The 26,538-nt window shown below is 35.6% G+C and overlaps 1 protein-coding gene across 1 annotated transcript in view; it reads left to right on the forward strand.

Annotated features, from left to right (window-relative positions):
- The first annotated feature begins 9,141 nt into the window (after positions 1 to 9,141).
- LOC132132797 (reticulon-4 receptor-like 1) overlaps positions 9,142 to 26,538 on the forward strand; it is a 107,127-nt gene continuing 89,730 nt past the window's right edge. The window contains exon 1 of the mRNA XM_059545329.1: positions 9,142 to 9,660. Coding sequence (XP_059401312.1) covers positions 9,648 to 9,660 — 13 coding nt within the window. The 5' untranslated portion in view covers positions 9,142 to 9,647. The remainder of the gene's footprint in view (positions 9,661 to 26,538) is intronic.

The raw sequence follows: 26,538 nt of genomic DNA on the forward strand, positions 1-26,538 counted from the left end.
AAAACATTTAAATGTTGAGAATTTATTAACATGTCAAGGCCAAGAACACACCTGCTCCGTGACTAGCAGTGGACCATTTCAGAATTTCCTTAAATAGTCTAAAAGTAAACGACTAAAGTACAAAGTACAAAAAGAAAAGAAAAGGATACACAAATGAAAGTGATAACCTTGACGATAGATGTGTGATTGCGCTATTTATATGTACGTAGTCTATTTACATCACTGTTGCACACCCAAACAAACACAGTGTCACAGCTGTCTGAGACCGCTATGTAATTACGCTGAATTAAACAGAGAACATCAGAAGGCGTTTAACATCTAAACTTGGTTTGGCTACTAGAAAGACTCCAATATCTTGTCTTTTTAGCACACAGTGTAAACACCCATCTGAACAGACTCCTGCCAAATCTTTGTTTTCATGAAATTGCACAGCTTGCTGAAGAGCTATTTCTATAATTTTTTTCTAAATAATTGGACTGACATTTTTTGCCTGGCAGACAATAAAGCTGAATACAAAATATAAACTTGCACTGAAGGAGGATCCTAGGCATATCTATTTGGGTCAAAATACCACAGAGAAATGGTGGTGGGTTTTTTAACTTGAGTCAGTAAGAAACCACACAGAACTCTCTAACACCCACATATTAACATTATAATAATCACTCAGAACGTTACATAGCAACTGGTAACTACTCAAAACTCCCATGAAACCGCATAGCAATGCACCAACAATCACTTAAAATATATTTGCAACTGCATAGCTACATCTTGGCAACCACCTAAAACACCCTAGCAAATATATAGGGTGAGTAGTAAGAACTTTCTTTGGGAAATCAAATCTGAATATATATATAGTACACTATTTTATGGAAGCCCAGTTCTGCCACTAAATAAAACATAAAAAAGGTAACTGCGACTCTTTATACCACAATTGTTTTTTTTTTCTTGCAATTGTGAGCTTACATCTCGCAATTCTGACTTCTTTTCTCAGAATTGTGAGATATAAACCTGCAATTGCGAGTCATGAAGTCCAATTCGGAGGAACAAAGAGACACTTACAATTGAGAGTTTAAATCTCACTTAAATTTATGTCTCACAATTCTGACCTCATAACATGTAATTGAGACTTTACATCGCGCAATGCTGACTTTATATCTATAAAATATAATATATTTTATCTTAAATGAGACTGATAAAATATAAATATAATATATTATTTAATAAAAATGAAATAATAAATATATATTTAGCCCCTGCTCCCTCATGGAAAAAATACAAATGATATATATATATATATATATATATATATGTATATATATATGTATATATATATATATATATATATATATATATATATATATATATATATATATATATATATATATATATATATATATGTATGTATATATATATATGTATGTATATATATACATATATGTATGTATATATATATATTTGTTTAACTCAAAAAGCCTGAAGATCAGTATTTCTCAATGGGGATCCAACAGGGGGCCTCAGCAAACTTACAGAGGGGGCCACAAGATGACTAAAAATAAGACAAGACAAGTGTCAAAATGAGACAAAACAGCTCACGTTTTAGAAATATCTCATTTTTATTCACCCCCTCAACTACTGTTTTTCTTTGAAGACCCTGGCTTCCTGTCTTGACAACCATGGATATATGACGTAGTTTGAATTCCACACTTTCTACACCCTAAAGTTAAAAATGAATACAATTTTATATCTGCAAATTCATTCATCTCAACCCTTATCCAGTTAATTCGGAACAAGGGGTCTTTCATGGGGTCTTTCATCTTTCATTTCAAGTCATGGGGTCTTTCAGATATTGTCTAATGCTGATAATGGTGGTTATAGATCAAATCTGGGTCTTCAAATGAACACATTTTCTTGATAAAGACAAAGAGATGTAAGAAATCACTGAATAACCTTCTCATCCAGTCTGTAATGATTCAAATCCGAGTTCAGACACTTATTTTTCTGCACTTCTGCTCAGCTTCTACATGGCCCATATGGCGATAAGTGTGTCAACTGGGCTTGTGCCGACGAAAAGCGACAGAGAAATGGGACACGCGATCCTTCTCAGTCCAGCCCTCTGTGCCTGCTGTTGGGTTTTGGGTCGTGAGCTGGCCGCCATCCCTTCACACACATGGTGGGCTGTGGGGTGAATCAGAAATTCACACGGTCACAGAGCTTCCAGCAAACAACCCAGCTGACTAAACACTCACACAAGGTCGCGGTATCAGTGCAACCGCCTGAGGGCCAGGAATGCTACGGATGGAAAGAATGTGTGACAGGGTCACAAAGCAAGAAAGAGAGAGAACTTTTTCGCATCTTAAATGAGACCTGCACCACTGTAGATGCTGACTGTCCAACGAGGTAAAATGAACATTCCACGAGTGTGTTTATTCTCAGCATTATATTTCCACTTTTTTCTCGTAATGTAATGAGTTTATATAAATTTAATTTTGGCTTTTATTTTCTTGAAATTTAACAAGTTTTTTTTTTTCGAAACTCATTTTTTTTTTTATTATTGCTTGGCCCTAATCCTCTTCTGTATATTTTTTTTAAGTTATTATATACTATTAAAGTATTTATAAAATGTATGACTTAGCTTTAATTTTTATACTTTCAGTTTTAATTTAAAATTTTTAGTTTACAATAAAATCACAGATGTATAGGCACATTTTCATTATGACCACAGCTTTAGGAGAGCTACTCTATGTGTGTGTGCACTTGTAAGGGTGACAGTGTGTCAAGCTGAATGCATAATTCAGGTGGACCATCTCCAGTGATGATGCAGGAGCAACTGGCAGGTCAACACAGACTGGAACATGACAGGAAAGTAATACAGCAGCAAAGCATATTTTTCCAGTTTGACAGGCCAAAGTTTGTTTGCGTGTGCAGAGTTACATGTCAGGAGAATTTGATGTGCCTGACATGCAGTGTTTAAGGGGAACTTAAGGTGGAATAGACGACTGGAAGTGGGAGAAGAAAATGCTTAAACTTGAGTTTGGAATTTGGAGGAAAAACAAACTATTAAATTCATGTAATTTTCAGAGATGTGGATTTCAAATGTCACTCTTAGCAATCCAAATATGGTTATCATGGCAGCAGTGACGCATTCAAAATTACATTCCAACCTAAAGTATGCTCTTTTCAGTAAAAAAATGGTTGACTTTTGTTTCAATTGTTGATTTTATAGACACAGCTTCAATTGCTGCAAACTACTAACATTTTTTGTTGGAAACATACAAAATGAAAAGGTTCACACAGGTTCACAAACCTCGCCCCAGTTTTGATAACGCCACCCCACATGTACATACACAACCCTGGCCGCAACGATTCATGCAAAGGCCAACACAGAAAAGTTGTGTGAAAAAGTACCAACTAACTTGTAGTTTTACGTTTCAACCACTAAAGCATTATATTGTAGCTTTTACATTAATAGTATTTAATCTAGGTAAATACTAATTTAAAATATAGGCTACCTACTATTGTTAATTCATAATACATCAACAACCTGAGACACTGAAGCATATTAATAAAGAATTTAACATTAGCCTAGAACATTATATAAAATATTTACTGTTAGGTAATGATACCAAATGGTTAACCTAATGTCAATAAGTTGAACTTTATAGTAAAATTACAAATTATGAATTCAGAAAGCATTCCTGTATTAATCCATTACATAATAAAACAGCTTGTATGCACACACAGTCTTGGCTGCAGTAGAGTGATACCTGAAAAACAAACCTCTAGAAAATGCAATTGTTTTCCCACCTCTTTGTTTTATTAATATGCAGCCTGGTACCGCACACTTTCTGTTCTGTCTCTGAAATAACAAGAATGTTCTACTCTCTCCCTCCTCTTCTGATAAGAACAGTGTTGGACTAAATTGTGACACAATGATTCAAGGTTCTACAGACAAATCTAAACATATACAACAAGCACTGACTGTAATTTTGCCATTCTATTTGACCTCCAGTCCTTTAAATTCTGTTCCTATTTCCAATCCTGTAATCACATTCGTAAATCTGTCAGGAATACACGCAGCATGAAATAAGAAATACATTTAAATGCATTTGCTAAGTTTCACATCACACTGACCTTTATTTAAAATGAGATGGCAAAACAAAAAGCTATTTAGTAATGCAGCAAGATGTGCTTATGGCTCAAGTGTTTTCTGTTTTTCCCTTCGTACTTAATAATGTGGCATGCCCCTCTGGTAGCATTCAAAGTTCAGCAGGAGAGAGAATCTCCATGTCCCGTGAGTCACAAAAACCAGCGTCGTCAGCAGCCTGCTCCATCTCCCTCTATATTCATTATCCCTCTTTCCCTGGCAATTAGGACTGATCTCTCACCTCTTCCTGCATCCACACCATCAGTGGTGGGAGAGCTCTCGCACCTTCCTCATGTGTCAGAGCTTTTGTGTGTGACTGCAGTATGAGAGAAAGTATCTGATGTGTTTACAAATGTGGCCACATGACTGACTATCTATCTATCTATCTGTCTATCTGTCTATCTATCTGTCTGTCTGTCTGTCTGTCTGTCTGTCTATCTATCTATCTATCTATCTATCTATCTATCTATCTATCTATCTATCTATCTATCTATCTATCTATCTATCTATCTATCTATCTATCTATCTATCAGTCTCTCTCACATACTCTTAGGGATACTCTGTGTACATGGCACATGCATATTGACTGACATTTCTGTTGGGTGGTGTGTTACCAATGCCTGTAACCTTGGCAGAGTTGAGTGGGACTCCCACGGACTGCACAACACATGTGCTGTCGCTAAAAGTGCACAAGTCGTTGAAGTTCACAGAATGACTCATATTTTTTCCTCAGAAAGGAGGGATTGCATAATTTGGCAAGGAGACTGAAGGCAAGAGCCCATCTGTTGAAAAGGTCGAGATCTAAGCTTCAGACTTGGATATTAGGAAGGCAGAGTACAAACCGTTCATTACGAGGCAGGAGTTTGTGGGATGGTCAACGAAAGGTCACCAAAAGGTCAAAAACCCATCAAGCTGATCACTTATCTGCCAGGACTGGAAGTCATATTCACAGCACAGCCTGCAGTGCTAACCAACTTCAAGTTCAAAACAACATAATTATGTTTTCTTGCCTAATTTTTTGTGGTTTTTAAGACAATAATTATTATATGCTTAAAATATGATTAACCATGTAGTAACCTCACAGAACAGCAAGCAACAATCCCATTTTCTTCAGAAAATTGAAAAAGCTTATACTGCAAGTATGCTATAAATCATCAAACATTATGCACACTGGCCCTATAGGAATTGCTTATTCCAGTAATATTTATGACTTGTCCAAATCTCTAACAATTCCTCAAATCTCTGTAATACAATGAATATGAAAGTGAACACATTCCTGGACTCCGAATCCAAACCTTATGCCTCTAGAGTCCAAACCTAATTCTTCTTTGTGTATAACGAGGAACTGTGAGACTAACTTTTAAGAGTAAATGACATTAGTAGTTTGGTTCCCAATAAATGTGGCATGACGTGATAACGGATTCAAGGCTGCACACAGCTCATTGTTCACAACACTGGTTCAGACTGTGCTACATTTTAACTGACAGTAATAAATGAGATTATTTTTTTTTTTCGCGAGAGATTAAGTCTTAAACCATTGGAAGAATGGGATCTACCTTACTTGTCATGTTTATTGCCTTATAAAGCTATACAACCTTTTTTTTCAGAGTACAGAGAAAGAAAAATTAATACACTTTTGAATTAACATTGAATTAACAAGTCAAAAGAGCCAAATCACAAGTCTCTCTGATATTTTGGTCACCTATGACTTGGGTGCCTCTTTCGATGTAAGAAGAATAAATAGTGTGGGATAAGTTTTAATGTAAACTCTAACATTAATGAGGAATTAGCAATAACAGTAGGGCAACCAAATCAAACAACCAAACAAATAACTAATAAAGTGCTTTTAAATTCAGATGGTAAACTCAGCAATATTCCAAGGTTTTCAAAACAAGTGAAGGTACAGACTGGACTCTGAAAGAAAATCAACATCAGACATCCCTACTGAGTTCACAGTTCTTAGTGCCCTGGTGTGTGACCAGTTTCCAAATGTCTTCATCAGCACTTTAAAACAACGGGTGTGTTGCTGCACCTCCCAGAGACAAACAATATTGTGTGTCAGTTGAACAGGTTCCTTTGGGAGGACAGGCACAGACTGCATGACTACTCCTCTCACGCAATGTTGTTTTGTATTTTCATGCATGTCACATGCTTGTAATTCAAGTGTCTGTTTTCCAGTGAAGTACTATAAATTACCATGATTATATAAATATATCGGGGGCTTTTCCTCCGAGTAGGCAAGGCAGGCAGTGTCTCAAAATATTGGATGCAGGGAAAAAGATTGCAGTACAAAAATAAAACAACACCACTATTACAAAATATAACATTAAAAAGTGTATAAATCACTAGTTTTTCTAAAGAAAATTTTTCCTAACAGCGACATTAGCAGGTAAAGTAACAGTGGGAGTCCGCTTCTCTCTCGCCTCCCCTGAGCCCATTGTGTTTTAACAGGCCCTCCTAAGTGTGAGGTGAGTTTGGTGGGGGGGGGGGGGGGGGGGTAATTTAGAATGAATGAGGAAAAATCACATCAGAGGAGACAATGCCTCTATCGTGATATGATTGGATCTGATTGGTTGTGTTAGGCTGTGATTGGTTCATACTAAAAAATCCCCCCTCTTATAATCACTTAGTTACATCAAAATGAGACTTAAAATGGCCTGAAAACATGATCTGTGGGAGTTTTTAGTGAATAATCCTTGTGTCTGTGACCAATATTTACAGAGCTTTGATGACTGATGAACCAAATAATTAAAAAATGACACTTATTTGATGAGATTCATACTTGGCTTTAATAAACAAAATATTGATTACATTGTTAATGTAAAAATATTAAATAGAATTGTCTTTTGTATTCTGGTAGTGCAAGTAATGTTTATTTATTGATGATATATCAACCAATTAAATGTATTACGATGTACAACGTGATTGAACTGGAGTCTCACTTTTCTGTCTGTTAGAGATAAACCAAAATGGAGAAAGGAAGACACCACCGGGGAGGTAGAACAATTTATATTTATCAGTGTCCATCCTATACCAGGTCCCCTGAGGGAGAGGGAGGGAGGAAAGGGGGAACATTATCCTCTTTACTCCAGATTAAAGCATTGTGATTGACCCTACTACTTTCTGGATAGTGTGATCCAGATGTGACAGGTGCTTGTGTCAGATGATGCTGGATAGGGACATTAACCCCCTTTGCCCAACACAGAGACATACAGGGACATTAACACTCTCACCTTATACAGACACAGAGATTTACGGCTTTTTATTGTGGCCACTTGGCACAGTGAAGAAGGACTGATGTTGCTGTCATGGCAGATTTATTGGGTACAGCCAGAGAAATGCATATCCTAAAAATAAAACAATACAATATATTAATCATGATACACTATGAATGTATTTTATTTACCAATACTAATTAGATATTAATAATATAATAATAAATATTTATTTCTGTGTGTCCTTTAAATATAGGGATACATGACAGGGATTAGAAATTAGATTTCCTCGTAAATGCAGGTCTGTCTTAAGTGAAAGCAGGATGGAAACATTTTTAGAATTAAAGTGAGATGGAGAGGGTCTCACTCCATCTTTCATTTGGTATACTAGTAGCCTCTATGCTGACTCAAATCTGCTAATCGGTTCTTTCCAACTGTTCTTTTTAAAGAATGTTTCAAGAGAAACAATTCTCAGAGATTCTTTTATACGTCACAGCATTATTGCTTCATCACAAGCTCAGTGTCATCCCCTTGTCTTATATTTCCTGCTATAAAACATACCAAGAAAGCCATATGTGGGGACGCATTGCTGTTTATTAAATTTGATTCATTATGGTGTTTATTGTAATTCACTGTCTCACAGCTAAGTTTCATCATGATTTAGCTCATTAAAAAAGCACTGAAATTTATTTTGCACTTTCTAATGAAATGGTATTTTTAGAATATTCTAAACTCTCTGTCAGATTTTTCCTTTAGTTGGCCTGTGTGTGTGTGTGGGCATGTTTTTGTGACATATCAGGACACAACTCTGTATAATGACATGGGTATGACACAGGTATTATTACAAGGAGAGGGTGACTTGTGAGGACATAACCCATGTCCCCATTTTTCAAAACGATTATAAACCATACAGAATTAGTTTTTTTGAGAAAGTAAAAATGCACACATTTTCCTGTGAGGGTTAGGGTTAGGGTTGGTGTAGGGCCATAGAAGATACAGTTTGGACAGTATAAAAACCATTACGCCTATGGGATGTCCCCACTTTTCACAAAAACAAACGTGTGTGTCTGTGTGTGTGTGCATGATGTGCTCCCTCTTCCTCTCATACCCTCCCTTTTCTCCCCTTGTGCTTTCCCTCCTCCCTTCTATGTTCTCTCTCAGTACTTTTGCCTCTCTCTATCTTACACTAGGATAATACACACATGCGCATATAAGTACATTTCTTCTTGGGTTCAAATGGTGAAAGATGGTGGGGCCCCCCTGGACCCATAGTTACTGGGTTCGATCTGTCCTTTACTTAGAATTGAGTTACCCCTCTGCTGAATGTATTCCCAATATGTCCAGAATTTCCTGATAATACCCATTTTATATATAACACACATCTTGCTTTATATAACACACATATTTAATCCATATTCTACTGACTGAAAGGGGTACACCACATCTATTGTATGCCTATTTATAGCTATCCTTGTTTATATAATAGAATAAAGACGAAGTTAAGGTAACCTCATATCTTGTGTCTGTTGTGCCTTTATCTTCCTGGCCTTTTACACTTTGGGGAACTAAGAACACTTTGGTGGCGAGAATGAGGTTGGTTTAATTGTCTATACCAAAACCAATTCTTATTCATTGTGATCAAACTGTTTTAGAATCTTTACGAAGCTCGTGAGCCATTCAATTGAATCATTGAAAAGATCCGAATCAAAAGAATAGCTCTCTCACGAATTGGGCATCGCAAATACCCTCCTCTACACATCCCTCCCGTAATGCTCCAGCTTTCCGACTCCTGAAGAGACACGGGCGCCTGTCATCCGTTAACCACCCGAGCATCTCTGGCGTCCAAACGCAGTTTCTAACCAGAACAGTCATTTGACTCATCGTTTGAGTGGTATATAATGCCACAAGGTTTCTTCGTGGTCGCATCGTCTGATATTGTAAAACTTTAAATGCTATTGTTATGACCATCTGAAAGGTTCTTGCGGCATTTATAAGTGCTAACTGAAGCTTATATGAAACATTTTTGTCTGAAATCTCTCGGAGCCATCTCGCTCTAAAAAACTCGGGGATTGTAAGACTTCCATGTCGGCGATGTTGTTTTCCATCGTAATGGAGACCTGAGACAAGGGGTCAGTAGCTAGTTAAGAATTGGCGTGGATCGTTTGCAGATCTTTAAAAAAGATCAAACTTTTATCACATAGCCTATGACACGGATTATTAAAGATGAGACGCTTATTTTGACTATCACAGTGGGATAAAGTACAGCGCATCATCACCGCACCTTCAGGATGTTCCGGCGAGGTAAGACCAGCGTTTTAAATTATATAAGTGCGTTTTTGGTATAGTTCAAGCAGATGCATGATGCTGAAAGTAGGTTACATTTCTATTCATTGCGCGCGACTCTTCCACGCGCATCCGAGTTTATATATCAGAAACTCTTTGTGGGATTTTAACCAGGCTAGTTCCAGGTTCGTCTGGCTCTTTAAGCATTTGACTTTGCGCCGATGAAATATTAATACACACAGCACATATTATTCTTAAAAATACACAAGCGATGCCGCACTGCAGCTGACAACAACTATAGATTACTTACTGCACGCGCTTAACTGGTACTAGTAAAACACACGGTAATCTTTTTGTTTCTTTTTTTAAGATGAGAGAGGTGGTGCATGGCGACAGGCTCCCATGGGACGAGTGTTTGTGAACTCTTGTATGCTGCCACACACACACACACACCAAAAAACTATAGCCTAGATGCGGGAATTTTGTTCTCTATATCAGAACTCAATATGTGGAATATAAGCTGAAAAAAATAAAAAATACATACATATATATATATATATATATATATATATATATATATATATATATATATATATGTATATATATATATATATATATTTGTACTCTACTGTCTATGAAAACAAATCTTGTACAGAATAATTCAAGAAACATCCACGTCATGAATTTTGATACATCACCATTCGTGTGTCCACAGAGAGGTGCTGTTTTACCTTTGTTAGGAAGTCGTGCGTGTCACAATGTTGTTTGGGATATTTTTGTTGTGCGTTTAATTTGACTAATGTTTTTTTTTCCCTTCTCTTTCTTAGTTTAATTAGTTGTAGCTAATTATTTTGGATGATACAAGTCTATTTGAGTAGTAATTTAGATTGTTCTTGACCTGCCCACATACATGCATATATATATACACACAGACATCTAAAGTAAGAACCCCTCAAAGACCAAATGGTTTTAACATTACAGCAATGATACTTACAATACATTACACCTAAATGTTACCCTCACTTAAACTTGTTACATTATGAGATCTAAACCAAAATCATTTCACACAATAACAGACAATAAAATGATAAGGAGTTATGACTTATGACTAAATTATGTTCATTGCTGCTGTTCCTAGCAGTAGGGGTCTATGCTTACAGCCCCGGGGTACAGAAAAGGGTCTTGAATGCATAATAATGGTGAGCAGCACAGATGTGTTTTTTTTAGGTGTTTGTGATTGTGACCACTTAAAATGCCTTCACATCTTGGCTTTCGATGTCTTTATATTTTCAAGCCTGTATCTTTTAGCTCAGACTCAGACTATCTATCTCAAACAGACTTTTAGCGAAGACCCTCTTACAGATTAAATAATTTTCTAATTAAGATAATGATATTAACAATACCTTAAACATAACACTCAAGGAACTAGTTGACATTAGTCGATGGAAACCAAAACATGATTTTGCTCATTTCAAATAATAAAAACCGCTTCATATGTCCTCACAAGTCAGTTTTTGACATATTTTGACACAAGTCAGTGTATTGGCACATTTTCAAAAACCCGACCCCTTACCCACTCACACATCAATTTTAATTAAAATATATTCAAATATCAGCAAGAACTACTTTAATTTGCATATTTTTGTCAATGACTTTGGCGTCTGCTATTCTGCTATTATGTAACTGCCTAAAAAAGGAAAAAGAAAGGGAAAAAAATAAAGAAATCCTCCATCCGGTTATTTTTTCCTCTGAGGAATGACAGCAGAGTCATAACACTTTTACTAATGTTCAGCCTGCAGCTTCAAACCAGCTTGCTCTGGGAACTGCTTCCTCATTTTCTTCTCATTACAAAGGAATGTGTGGGTTTGAGTTGAGGCAAAAGATGGGATGGAGAAACAGAGAGGGGGGATTTGTTTGTGTGCTTAAAACATTCTGCATCAGCTGTGGCACTGAGCCCCTCCTCAATGCAAACACACATTAACAGACCATAAAATTATAAGGAGTTATGACTGTTTATGGCTGCCGTTCCTAGCAGTAGGGGTCTATACTTACAGCCCCGGGGTACAGAAAAGGGTCTTGAATGCATTATAATGGTGAGCAGCAAGATGTTTTTACAGGAAAGCTGTATGCCTGCATCAGATAACGTGTGGTTTTTACTGCTCACAGGGTTTGGACTGGTGACAGACTATAGGTCAACAAAATTCCAATTAAAACTGCATTAAGTGGCTAATTTAGTCTCAGATGCCATATGGGAATTTAGCATATTATAGTTTTATATTTATGCAATTGGCTGATACTTGTTATTGGTTTGTGCATTCTTTGGGAATGAAAAACCCATGATCTTAGTGTGTGAGATGGAGTGAGATGCCAGACAGACAGACAGACAGACAGACAGACAGATAGACAGAAAGACAGACAGACAGACAGACAGATAGATAGATAGATAGATAGATAGATAGATAGATAGAAAGATAGACAGATTGATCGATAGACAGATGATAGGTAGGTAGACAGAAGATAGATAGATAGATAGATAGATAGATAGATAGATAGATAGATAGATAGATAGATAGATATAGCCATACATGTTTTAGACATAGACCCGATAGACAGGTGGATAGGTAGGTAGTTATATATGTACACAGATAGATAGACAGGTAGATACGTAGTCATGGGATAGGAAGACAGAGAGATTTAAAGGGATAATTCACCCAAAAATGAAAATTGTCATCATTTATGCACTTGTTTCAAACCTGCATAAGTTTCTGTATTCTGCTGAACACAACAAAAATAGACAGTTGACAGTGGCTGTTGACTTCCATAGTATTTTTTCCATAATGTTGAAGTCAATGGCTACTGTCAACCGTTTGGTTACCAGCATTCTTCAGAATATCTTCTTTTGTGCTCAACAGAAGAAAGAAACTTGTACAGGTTTGGAACAACTTGAGGTTAAGGTCATGATGACAGAATTTTCATTTCTGGGTGAAATATCCCTTTAAAGGGTCAGGTCAGGTAGAGTTAGTACCTTAAGGTAATAACTGCACATTTCACAGTGTGCTCAAGGCACTCTATATGAAAAGCACAGGTTTTTATGTGATGAAAGACAAATTCATGCTTTCTCTCCCTAATGCTGCTTGTGAGCTTCATCGAATCCCCACAGGATCAAGACATAGAGATGTTAAATGTAGACGAGATGATTCTGCGGGCCAAAAGGCTCCTGTTTTTTTGGCAGGTGAGACTGTGGATTTGAAGCAGCAGGAGGCCCACTAGCTGCTTGCCGTAATGAGACCATTTCTTTTTCTGCCCACTTCTGCGATACCCTCTCTTAACCCCAGATTGCTCCAGGTTCTCTACAATATGGCAGCTCTTTTTCCTTTATCCTTCCACCTGCGTGACATCCTCAGCCTAGGAGTAGAAGCAGCTCAGATTAAATAAAGGTTTGAAACACACAAAAAATATCTATTGGCTGAAGCGCAGGCAAGAAACAGGAGGCTACTTACCATACAAAGTGCTACTGGCTGGGCAGTGAGCCGGTGCGGCTCTTTGGCCCATTTTAATAGCTCGATCAGTTGAAAGCTCGTTTAGTCAGAGATTTCGCACACAGCCAGATAGAAATGGAGCTAGTACGTACCCACCCCCCACCACCTGTGGTGGAGAAAATCTCTCATCCCCACAATTGCAAACCTACTCTTAATGATGATTCAGTGCAAGTGTCCTCACATTATAATTTCTAAGCATTTCTATGTTTGTAGGTGTCTGTGGCAGGAGGTGGCCAACCATTAGCATGTGAAAAGCTCACTGCATTTACTAAAATAGAGCTGTAAGTGACTTAAGTGAAGTTAAGAGGCTCTAAATGATTGTTCAACAGGTCTTATGTGTACAGCCAGTGACCTTCATATGTGGCTAACTGGATTGTAATGGGAGCCTTGCGGGAAACTTGGTGATCACAATTAAAGACATACTGTGTATGGATATAAATTGATATGTTAGCAAGAGCTATATGTCATATATGCATAAAGTTAGTTTTGTATATATTACATATGCAGTGCTTAGAAAATGACTGTGATACACTTAAAGGGGTAGTTCACCTAAAATATATATATATATATATATTTTTTTTAAAATAAAGACTCGCAAAAGTTGTATAAAAAAAACTTTAAAAACTGACATTTTCAAAATTTCCTCATGTGATCCACAGGAAAAACATGAGGGTGAGTAAATGACAGAATATTAATTTCTTAGTAAACTATTCCTTTAATATGGTGGTAACTAATTAAAACCCTACATTTACAGAGATTAACCTGAAAGTTAGTTGTTTTATATATACATATTTTCATGTAAATAAAAATTTTTCATAATATAATTATATATATATATACAGTATATACTGTATATGTTGGGGGAAATAAATATCAATATGACTTTAAAATAATAGTAGTAGTAATAATAATAATAATAATAATAGTTATTAATATTATTACTACTATAAAGCAGCGGCGGTTCTAGGGTTTCATCCTCAGTGGGGCGAAGCCCTCAAACAGGCCAGTAGATAAAAGATACAAATAACTTAAATAAGCTTCAGATATTGCTTATATACACAAATATCCATTAAAGCTAAAGAAGTTACTTAGTTAAAAGCAGTGAGTGATTCTCTATGTTCTTTTGTTAACATTATCAACATAAGAAATGCATGGGTCCATTATATTAATTATGACAGCGTGTGAGTAACGCTTTGAAAACTCTTTTGCACCACCTTGCACTTTAATAGTTTAAAATCACTTTAATGTTTTTGTCGTACACTAGAAATGTTGTTCAGAAAAGGGCACATGAACCCATTTTTATATATGTCACATCTTCTCAAAATGTTTATTTATTTATCACAGTTCACCTCATTGCTGGATAATCACCACAGTATGCTCATATTTAGTATTTCTAGAATCATAAAAATAGATCCCGGCCAAGTCTGACCCCTTTACTGTGTCATACAGATGATTAACCCAAACATTTGGCCCTCTCTTTCTTTTTGGAGTGTTAATTAAATCTGAAATGGAGAAAGGCGCGGTCATTAGCTGATGATAATTAGGAGTCAGCATGAGAAAAAATAAACAATAATCTTTCGGCTGAGGTTTGCGGTGTCACTGCCTATTGAGAGATTAATGATGTATAAACGGAAGAAGAGGCGAACCATACGGCGAAAGGTCATCTGTGACGTGAGCTCTCTTTGGAAACAGGGAGGCACGACACTGGGTTCTGTTTGTGCTTGTCTCCCTGACTGCTGAATGGTGTTTGTACAGTGGAGGAGAGTACTTCCTGCATACCATTTCCATTTTATTAACTTTGAGTCAAGTGAGCTGAGGTGAAAGTAGAAAATGATCCGTCTCTTTGTCAAATGCCTACAACCTTCAGGGAACTTGCTTGACATAAAGCACATAAAGGTCAAAACAAGGAGGTCTGTAATAACAATTCTACAATATATATTCTTTAAATATTCAGGGCTCTAAGGATTTGTTTCTACTGCTTGTTCAGATTTTTACTTGCCTTTTCAACATTTTCACTTGCCTCAGCACAAAATAAATTATGAATATAAAATACGTTTTTATTCAAACTTAGAATTGATTTTTTTGGTACATTATTATGATACATTATTCACATCTATACATTTAAACAGAATTTAAATATTTTAGAAATCCAAACTTTGCAAGGACAAAAAATGCATGTAAATAAAAAATGTAATATATATACCACTAGACCAATAAGAAAAGTGACATTACTGTCAACTGAATGGCCGTTAATAGAGAAAATCATTAGTTCTGATACCTAACAGTTAAGCTGCCCAACTCTGACTCATTGGTTGGCATAGTGTTTTTTCCCGCTAAGGGACTACAAAGGTCTTGAGTACATCTCTCTAAAGAATATCATTGTTTTTAATAGACCAAGTGAAGCTGTAAAACACAACTGCATGTCAGCTGATATAATAATAATAACGCATTTTATTTTGACCATTTAGGGCTGTAGAGTCAAGTTAATTTACTTTCTTACCTTTGTGCCTTTAACATTCAGGGTTATCCAGAACAGTGTTGTTATTGGTAAATACTATATAAACTAAAACCATTTAAAATCTTTTTCGTTAACTAAAAAATAAATCTTTAATAAAATCAAAATCTAAATATCAGGTAAACCCCCCCCCCCCCCCCCCCCCCGAAACTTATAAAGCTTACCTGGAAATAAAGTACTGCATTTTCTGAAATATAAATATTTTTTTAACCATTTGAAATGTGCTACAACTTATATTGCAAAGTGACTTATGTAATGGAATTAATGTCAAGCACCCAAAACACACACATTTGTATTTGTGTTGAATGAGAGAGTTATGTGAGCCCAAATTTATGTACAGCATATAGCACATTTCCCATAAATCATACGTTTTAGTTCCACTATAAATTAGTTTGTTTAGGCTTGTCGTCTAAAATAAATGTTGTTTATAATGAATGCCACTATAATTTGTGTTTGTTTTATACATACAGTTCTCATTCTTGTTCTGTTCTGAATACAGTTAAATTCAGAGGATTTGTTGTGGAGTGAGGGGAACTTAAATGCATTTAATTTATGTTAATAGCATTTATAATATTTGTGCATTTAGTTTTATTTGCCAGTATATGACACTATAATATTATAAATATAAAAATTATAAAATGTGACTTATCTAAACACTAAAGCACTAAAAATTACTAAAACTAAAATAAAGCTAAATCGAAATATTTTTAAAGCTAAAAACTAATAATTTTTTTAAAAACTATTAAAAACTATAAAAACTAAAATAAAAACTGTAAAATTAAATCTTAAAATTAAAGCTAGTAAAAATATAAATAAATACAATACTATAACATAAAATATTATAATAATACTAAAATTACCCTGAAAGGATTCAGCCGCTTCAACCCTGGTCTAGTGATGCCTCTGCGTAGCTCGCATGATAATAGTCGCAAACTTACATAATGAACATCACTGGACCATTTTGGACACTCTGAAGTGAAGTCTTCCCAGTTGCTTTAATGAAGGTGAGTTAAAATACAGAATGTGCTCATTTGAACTACACCATCTGAAGTGAATACTTTGTCCATGAGGCTCTTAAATGATTTACTGCATTCAGAAAAGATGAGAGCTTCGCCTTGATCCCGACAGTTTAAAAATGGAACACTCATTATCACAGTCTGTTAAAAGACAGAACAAGGACGTCGGGTCTGGCGCGTGTGTTTTACCCTCTCTTCCTCCCAGACATTTGTATCTCAACTGAAGGCAGGAGAAAATACACACCTTGAACATCAACAGCTTTTGACAGGAGCCATCCAGATTGGTGATTCGACATGGCAGCCTTCACTTTCCTTGAGACATGATGTAAAGATGTGTTCAAACACATCTCGGACTCCACAAAAAATTAGCTTGTGGAAGTAATGTGAGAGGGCATTCTTCACGGCCATATCGGAGTTTTGGCCATGTTTTATTTTGGGAGACAAGACGAAGAAAGGACTGTCCCTTTCCATGGCATCTTATACTCTCTCCTCTCTATCTCACTTGTCTTGTTAGGCCTTTCCTAATGGGGCCTGACACCGAGCTAACAGAGATTGCTTACCATGGTAAAGCGCACAGAGTTTATAGAACTGCCTGCTTATTTTCAACCTGTATTTTAGGGCATGCATTACCTTCCTGCCTTAGGCTGGGCAGCCTGTCAGGTAGTGTTTGGGGTGCTTTTCCCCAGTGCATGGAGCCTCAGGCAGGTGCTAGTGCTGGTGCAAGAGCTGGTGCTCAGCCGGAGGATCTGACTTGACAGTCCAGTGATGATGATGTATCTGACTGTGATACACCTTATCCTGCACACAAAGACATATAGCACAATATGGTTGTTTACCTACACTGAAATAAAATCAGTGTAGGAGTGAGTCCAAAACAGTTTTCATTTCGAAATTGCTAGAATTTTTCACAAATGACTACAAAGAAACAGCAAGAAACACTGAATTAAATGTGACATAAAAAAACTGAAATAGTATTTTCTTGTAAAACACTCTTTGAAAAATATATATATTGTTTTACAGTTTATGTAACATACAGCCATCGCAGGCTACAAATTATAATTAATAAATTAGTTTTTGTATGGCAAAAGGCACCGTTCTTATATATTACTATACAAAAGGGGGAGCAGGAATTAGGAAATTGATCAAAAGTGACAGTAAAGCCTTCTTTAATGTAACAAAAAATGTTTTTTTTAAATAAATGCTGTACTTTTGTAATTACTTTTCATTAGAATCCTGAAAAAAATGTATCTCAGTTTCCACAAAGATATTAAGAAAAATGTCTTTTGAATGGCAAATCAGCATATTAGAACATTTTCTGAAGGCTCGTGTGACTGAAGTCTGGAGGAATAATGAAAATAATTCAGCTTTGCCATCAAGGAAATAAATTACATTAAAAAATATTTAAAAATAGCAAATAGTTATTTTAAATTATTAGAGTATATAACAATATTAGTGTTTTAACTGTACTTTTGATCAAATAAATGCAGCCCTAGTGATCTTAAGAGACGTCTTTCAAAAATATAAAAGACCTTAATGACTCCAAACTAGCATAGCATATTCATTGTAACTCTGATATTGGGACTGCTTGATGGTCTCTGTTTGAGTGCATACTTTGTCTTTAAACATTTATAAGACTTGATGTGAAGGATGCCATATTGCATTTTTCTCTCCTACCTTTAGATGTATGTAACTGCTTTTACAAGCAAGTTCATTATAAGTACATACATGTGTACCATTTTTAAATCTGCCTTTAACCGAATCCTTAAAATGATTTGCTATTATCATGTAATGTAATGATATCATAGCTTTGAAAAACAGTTCTTTACTTTCCAGATGAAAAATACTTGTTTATACTTTCAGGTTGGAGTTATCATTTTGTGTGAAGTATCATGCTGTTTTATGTTCTCTTCCTAATTGAGTTAGACTGTTAAAGAGAGGCTCACAGACTAAAGCCTCTGCCAGTGTTGGGAAGGTTACTTTGGAAATGTAATAGGTTACAGATTACAAGTTACCCTGTTTAAAATGTAATAGTAGTGTAACTTTTTCAATTACTTTATTAAAGTAATGTAACTAATTACTTTTGAGTACTTTTTGATTACTTTTCTAAATTTGTGAAATTTAAAGAATAATAAATAAAAGCATATACATCAACTTAAATACAGTTATCTAATAAGCATGTGACGTATTCTGTGTAATAAACTCCTGAAACATTGGTGTTTTTTTGAAACTGCTGTCTCTGTATATGATGATAGTTTTCTCAAAATAAGTAAAATGCACATGAAGTGACACAGAGCAGTTCTAGAAATTATGTTTATGTGCTCGTGTACTCCTATATTGAGGCAGTAGAGGTTGAAAACACTGCGAGCTTCAGTAGGCCTATGTGTAGTAAATGAAACCATGTCTTTGCCATTAATTTACAGGAGGGGCGGACTGGGAAAAAAAATCAGACTGGAAAATTCAAACTCATACAAACAAATTCATGGACAAAACTATTTTTTGTATGGACCTGACATAAAAAAGGTTTAAATCTTTGATTTGGGGACATGCAAAATAATTAAAAGTTGTCTCCTGAACTGCACCTTCACTTCCATTTTCCTCTTCAGTCTCTTTATTTTGCCCTGTTATCCATCTCTCTCATGACTTTAATACTCAAGATTGAACAAAACTATACTTTACAATACAATACTCTACAATACAATATCTTTATAGAAAAATCCTAATACTGTACACGAGTCATGTTTTTCCCTTACAAAAAATTGCCATGCTTTTATTAGCCTATATAAAAGTAAAATATGTTATATATTAATAGTAAAATATTAGCCTATAAAAAACCATGTTTTTTTTTTTTTTTTTTTTGCAAATGGATTTGTATTTATTTTTAAATAAATACATTTGTAAAATAATTTTAAATTTTTGGTTATCACAGTTAAACAATAGTAACCATTTTCTCTGGATTTATAGTTAAATATTAAAATGTTAATTTTCGTAAGGGTTGTGTTGTTGTCTGTCGTAGCTCCCCCTAAACCTATAAAAAAAATCTGATTTTTTTTTCAGATAAATTCCTACTGTAACATTACAACAGATAATAATGATGTCCTTTATATAGTATTTTGAGTGATGACTGATGAGCAACGTGCTGCTGCTTGATTAAATAAATAAAAAAACAAAGACAAAAAAGCATCTTTACAGATGAAACTGACCTGAAACCCTGAACAGTAGTTCTGCTTCTCTGCTCCAGCAGTCCACTGTATTCTCTCTCTCTCTCTCTCTCTCTCTCTCTCTCTCTCTCTCTCTCTCTCTCTCTCTCGCATTGATTACTCGGAGTCTGATCCAAACCGTTTGGCGGAGGCGCGGAGAGCGCGCGAGTCATGACTAACACTTCATGACTTATTAGAGATTTAATTATCAAATGGCGGATTCGCAAATGATTGCTTTAGTACATTCGGCAGGCAATTATACAATAATGATATTAAATAGAGGGCAAAATCGGCTGCCAGGCCCCCGAAATTGTCCCGGTTCTCCCGGTGTCCAGTCCGCGCCTGGTTTCCACAGACACGCAGAATGTGCAAGTCATATATTGCATTTCTGGGGCTTTATATTCACAGACACTAGTCCATGTCATGTTTTGATTCAAGTGTACTGACCTACTTTTGATTTAGTCATCCAAAATGTGGCATATTCCGTCCGCGTTAGGCATTCCGTTTTTATGACTCTACGAACCAGACTGTATTTCCGCATCCCGGAAATTATTAGGGCGGTATGTCTCAGAATAGTCAGTGCAATTTGGGAAAGAAATCAGTTAAATCTGTATTTGGATGTGTGTAAATATTCAAATGTAATCCCCTTTGTAATCGTAAAAAATTTCATAAGTAACTGTAATTTAATTACTAATTTTTTCTTAGTAACTGTAACTAATTACAGTTACTATAATTTTGTAATTAAATTACGTAACGCCGTTACATGTAACTAGTTACTCCCCAACACTGGCCTCTGCAGAGAAGGAAGGCAGGAATAATGAAAGTGTTGTCAGATAAACAGGTATTAGCCATTTCAGGCTTGGCTCTGTTGATTTGGAGAGCATCCTTTGTAGAGGAATACCAGCCAGGAAGGAAGGAAAGAAAGAAAGAAAGAAAGAAAGAAAGAAGTCACATCATTTAAACAAAAAGTTTTTTTTATGTTGCAATTTAGGGTTCTTTTTTTTCCTGTTTGTAATTTCAGTATACTTCAACTTCAACTTATTTCATTTAGTTGTCAATGCTACATTTCTATGATTTTTTAATTTCATAATTGTATTTTATTTCAGCTTTACTTCAATTTTAGGTAATTCTAATAACCTAATACTTCTTTTATGGTGATATCTTTTTGTAAACATTCTACAAAATTAGTCTTCCATGAAAGAAAGTCATATGTATGGAAACCTATTTCCACCTCAGAGTAAAAAATAAAAAAATAATTTATGAGAGGAAGTTTGAAATAAGAAACACATGCACTCTGAGAAATACAGTTGAAACAGTGAAATATAAAGTCACATAGTGAGATGCAAGGTCAGAATTGTGAGATACAAAATTGAAGTTGGGATATATAAAGTCATAAATAAAAGTAACAGAGTCATAACTGTAAGATATCCACCTTATTTTTCCAGTAAGAGCGGGCACGGCCATTTGTAAATTGAATGTATCTGGCTTCCAGTGTCATTCGCTTCCAGCTATCCTTCTCGTTATTTCCCTACAGCGGCTAATGAACTGGAAGTCTTGTACCTTCACAGAAAACCGCTTGCTTTTTTTTTTACTCCAAGGTAGAAACAGGCTTTCATACATATGGGTTTGGAACACCATAAGTGAGAGTAAATTTGACTCAATTTTTATCTTTTGTGTGAGCTATTTTTAACACAAGCTCATAAAGTATGAACCATGTGACCTTGACCACAACTAAAGGGTTTGACCCTGCTGCATTATACGCATTCTCTAAGGAAATGCAGTAAAAAAATATCATAGTGTTTGGAAACAAGATTTCACTGAATATTACTATAAAGACTTAAACAGGTTACTGTTTTTGTAGCCAACTAATGAGCTAATGAGCACATGGAGTGAGCACTGCTATGTTGCCAGAAGTCTTGTGGAGATTGATACTGCAGCACCGTGATTAGATTAGATTAGTCCATCTGAAAGAGTTCTCACTAACAGATAGAATCTACCAGGCAGGAGCAGATGTTTATAAATGGGATACAGAGATAGAGCGGGAGTGGAGAGCAGTGCTTTCCCTGTAGATGAAGATGTGAAGCTTTGTCTTAGATAGCAAGAACAATGAAATGGTTGGATGTGTACATTTACACAAGTGTGTGTGTGTGTGTGTGTGTTCATGAGCTATTGCATGTCACTGCGACACCACTCCTTAGGGGAAAGTGAAGCAGAGGCTGCTGAGAAAGGCCTTGGGGACGCCTGGTGCAAATGTTAAACCAGGAACATGCAATTCTGAACTAGATAGATGTAACATAATCAAAAACAGTGATCTCCAGAATGAGAGATGTTGTAGATGTGCAACAGTGCTTAGTATAGAGACATTAGAGACAATAGTGGTGGGGGATTTGCTTATACAGTGAATCATTCTGTAGAACTATATAGGCTGCATCTGAAATCACATATGTTAATCTGCATTCCAAAAAAGTACACTCAATATATTTTATAGCATATGTAGTATATAATGTGTAGTATGAATGTAATCTAGGCTAGATTCACCATGTTTTCATTGTCATTGTCTACCAACATCAGTAGCATTGCCTTACTCTCATTTCTCCTCTCTTTATACAAATTCATATAAATCAGCCACAAATTCACTAAAATGTAAAATTTCTATGGGAAGGAGTGAGGAACAGAAACAGGATTATATTCCAAACAGAGACATACAGAAAGAGGGGGAGAGAGGGATTGTTCAGTAGATCACTGTTTTTTCTCTTACTCCCTCTGAGCCCTGGGGATTCAGTGGAGTCTGGCCCCTGAAGATGCTAGACAGAGAAAAACGACTGTTAACTAAACTCAGACATCATAGATTCAGGTTGTGCTGTAGGAGTGGACCATATACACTGCGTGTCTGGAGGAGAGAGAAAACAGGACTTTAAGCTTATAAATCTGAGCCACGTTAAAGCCTATTGGTTAAAGTAGCCAACATAGTTGTAGCTGGTGTGGCTTCGCTTGTTGGAAACCCCTCTAAAACCATGAAACCAGCCGATCATGATTATCTGCATGGCTAAGTTTGTCAGCCTGGTCTGTTTTGCTGGTTTTAGATGGATCTTGGACACTTTTCAGATGCTTAGGCATGGAGATGAGCTGGCAGACTAGCTAAACACCATTTAACCAGGCTAGGAATCTAGTAAGACCATTTAAACCAGCTAAGGCCATCAAACCACCATACTGTAGGCTAATTTATACAATTTGTAGCAGCAGGGTTCCTCCCCTTTCCCATCTTTTCCCCTCTCTATTCTTCTTTAAAGTTTCATGCTACACTAGCAGTGCTAACAGGTGCTAACTGCTTGACATTATAGAATGAGGCAACAAAACGACAGTTAGGGCACAGATTGTTGTCAAAGTTAGATTTTTAGATGTTATTCCCAATGCAGTTATGAAATAACTTGTGAATTTTCACTAGATGCTGAGAGAAACATCACAGAAGCAAATAACATTTACCTCAGGCCATATATAGGCTTATATGTGTGCTAATGCTCTTACTGTTTCTTTTTTATGTAAAGGTAACTCTGATGGGCACAGCAGCACAATATGACCTTGTTAAGCTCTCTGTGGATAAAATAAACCTTTAATTATTTAGCAATAAAATTTATGAGAAAGAAAAAACTAAGCAGCGTACAGGACTTTTGTTGCCTGCACTGCTGTGGAAATGAGAGACCCAGGAGACCATGTGTCCTCTCGAACACTCTCTGACCTTGGCTATTGATTCCCGTGGCTTTGCCTGCCCTTCCTTAGTTGTCAGCGTAACTTTATAGCCCTTTAATGACCACTCCACTATCATAACCATGGTTGGCTGACATACCAAACACAAAATATGGGCCTGGGTATGTTTCAAACAATATTCATACACAAGGTGCAACATTGGTTTTTGCAATTGGCAGCAAATTCACTGCTTAGTATTTCATTGTTCAGGGTTGGAAGAGCTATATAAACAGAGTGGTTGCAGACAAGCATTGAACAACATGGCTTTTCATTGATTTTGCACTTTTGTAGTATCTAAATTCCATTATGGACATTATTGTGCTGCTTTGTTATTAATGCATTGGGTGTTTTATTCAGTGTTTTTTAATGAGGACTTGTTTATTGATTGAGAAGTTTGTGCTATCGATCAGGTTTGACTTGTTTGTAATGATTTACACTGCAAGCTCCAGCTTTCTTCACATTCCAGTGTATTTTTCATAAGCCCATTTCACACAGTAATACCAGTAAATTGCCATAAAACTGTAACCATAACAAATTTACCAGTAAATACAAAAATGCACTGTTCAGACAGGCAACGGGGATCCTTCTTTTTACCGGTAAAGCACCATTCCCATATCCGTTTTAAAATACTGGTAAAACGTTCCCATTTAAGCGTGCTTTTGGCCCAGAGACATCGCATTAGATGACTTCAAACTGAACTACACAGCATGGAGTAAATCTGCATCAAAATGTTATGATTGGCCCAGAGTAGACGTCTTACATCAGTGCGCTCTGAACTCGTACGTGCTCATACTGGTAATCTTCGTTCTGCGTTTACACACAGCATCATAACGGTAATTTAATGGTAATTTTACAACTTCCCTTAGTGGTAAAGCATCTCTTAACGGTAATTTACTGTTAATTTATCAGTAAAGACTTTATGTATGAAATGGTCTATAGTCTTGTCTGCAGCTTCTGCGTGTTTCTCCCCCTTTTTAATTATTAAAGCATGTTTTGATTGCCAGAATGATTGGGAATCTCAGGCTGAAACATTCAACAGCTAAATCCTCATGCTTTCCTCTTCCTCTTTTCCCAGTCTTCCTTTTTCTGCATCATTCTGCTATATTTTTTTCTTCAAAGTGTTTAAAAACAACATGAGACTTGCATCAACCCTGTTGGGTTTCTTAATAAATATCCCTGGTCTTACATGGCAAATATGATGACATATTAAACTTGTCAAGTTTCACACTAAATTGAAAATAAATCATTAATATTATATATATTGTGTGACAAAAGGTTGTCTTTAATGGATTACAAATTAATAATCTTCCTATTTAAATTGTAAAGATTTTATACATAAATACTACATAAATAGTACTTGTTGCACTGCCTTTATTTTATGCTGATTCTAATATTAAAATGCAATTACTGTACATTCATTATTTTTATTTACAGTAATATTTCAATTAATTTAATTTCAAATTAAAAGTGCTGTATTACAGTATTACAGTAATGATAATCAACATTGAAAGTAATAAAATAAAATAGAATAAAATTATTAAAATCCTTTGACTCATCCAAATCATTTGTGCAAAAATGTGAGCAATTGTCATGAAAATAATCTCACAATATGATGAATCCTAATGGTCCAAAAAATAAGTTTATTATTTTATATATCATGTAAAAAATAAAAATAAACAATAATAATATATTTTTTGATGAGCTATATCTATGACAGGTTTCTTAAGTGTACACAGTTCATCATTAAAGGAATAGTTCACCCAAAAATGAAAATTACCCCATGATTTACTCATGATTAACCTCAAGCCATCCTAGGTGTATACTGTTTGTCTTTTTTCTTTCACTTCTCACCAGAGCTTAACTCCGATTGTATTCATCTTAAAGAAGAAAATCATATACAGAACACCTAGGATGGCTTGAGGGTTAGTAAATCTTTTTTTGGTGAACTATCCCTTTAATAGGTTTTCATAGTCTTTCCTGAGATTTTTTATTTAATCATATAGCAGAAAAGCAATATTTTCAGTGGACGAAACTGATGTAACTCAAGCTTGGAAACTAAGAGCAATGATGAAAGCCTCGACCGAAGCTTTCAGTAAGTCTGTTACTCCAAAGATTCAGTTTAAAAAACTAAAGATAGATCTTCCATGGAAAATACTCCCTCGTGTCTGTAACTCCAGCACTTTGTGAGTATTTTAACAGCATAAAGCAATACTGTACACCGTTGGCGTCAGAGCCATTGCTTACATAATGGATTGCATTAACTCTACATCTGCCTCTAGAGCCACCAGGCTGCGCAGGGTTTACATGCTCAGCTGTGCTCGTCTGGAGCTTTAATGTTGAGCTGAACATGAGTTCAAACCTTTTATTACTGTAAACGAGTTTGTATGTTTTCTTGAACTCATGCTAAGATTGTTTGGAACAGCATACCAATAAACACTATATTTTTGCAGTATGCAGTATGCACAGAGGCTATGGGAATTTTCTGTGTGAAAGGAATACGCAGACAATGACTTACATTTGCTAAAATGTGCAATTTGCAGCAGATAGTTTATCCCACAATGCAGCTGATTCCATTTGATCTTCCATTTAGAGTGTGACAAATAAACTAGAATCATATCAACCATGATTTCTAACATGTCAAAAAACATATTAAAGACGATGTGTAATTTTATTTAAAATTTGATAACTTGTGAATATTATAATTAAGGTAGTGAGGCAATGTGACAACGTTACATGCCACTGTTTGAAATGTGCATTGCTGCATATTTCATATTGTCTTGCAATATATATATACTCACTATATAAATCAAGAAATCTCATATTTCACATTCAAATCCAAAAGAAAAAATTACATTATAATTTTAACAAAATTATTTTAGAATCTT

This window comes from Carassius carassius, chromosome 49 (genome assembly GCF_963082965.1).
Source record: "Carassius carassius chromosome 49, fCarCar2.1, whole genome shotgun sequence".
Classification (NCBI taxonomy): Eukaryota; Metazoa; Chordata; class Actinopteri; order Cypriniformes; family Cyprinidae; genus Carassius; species Carassius carassius.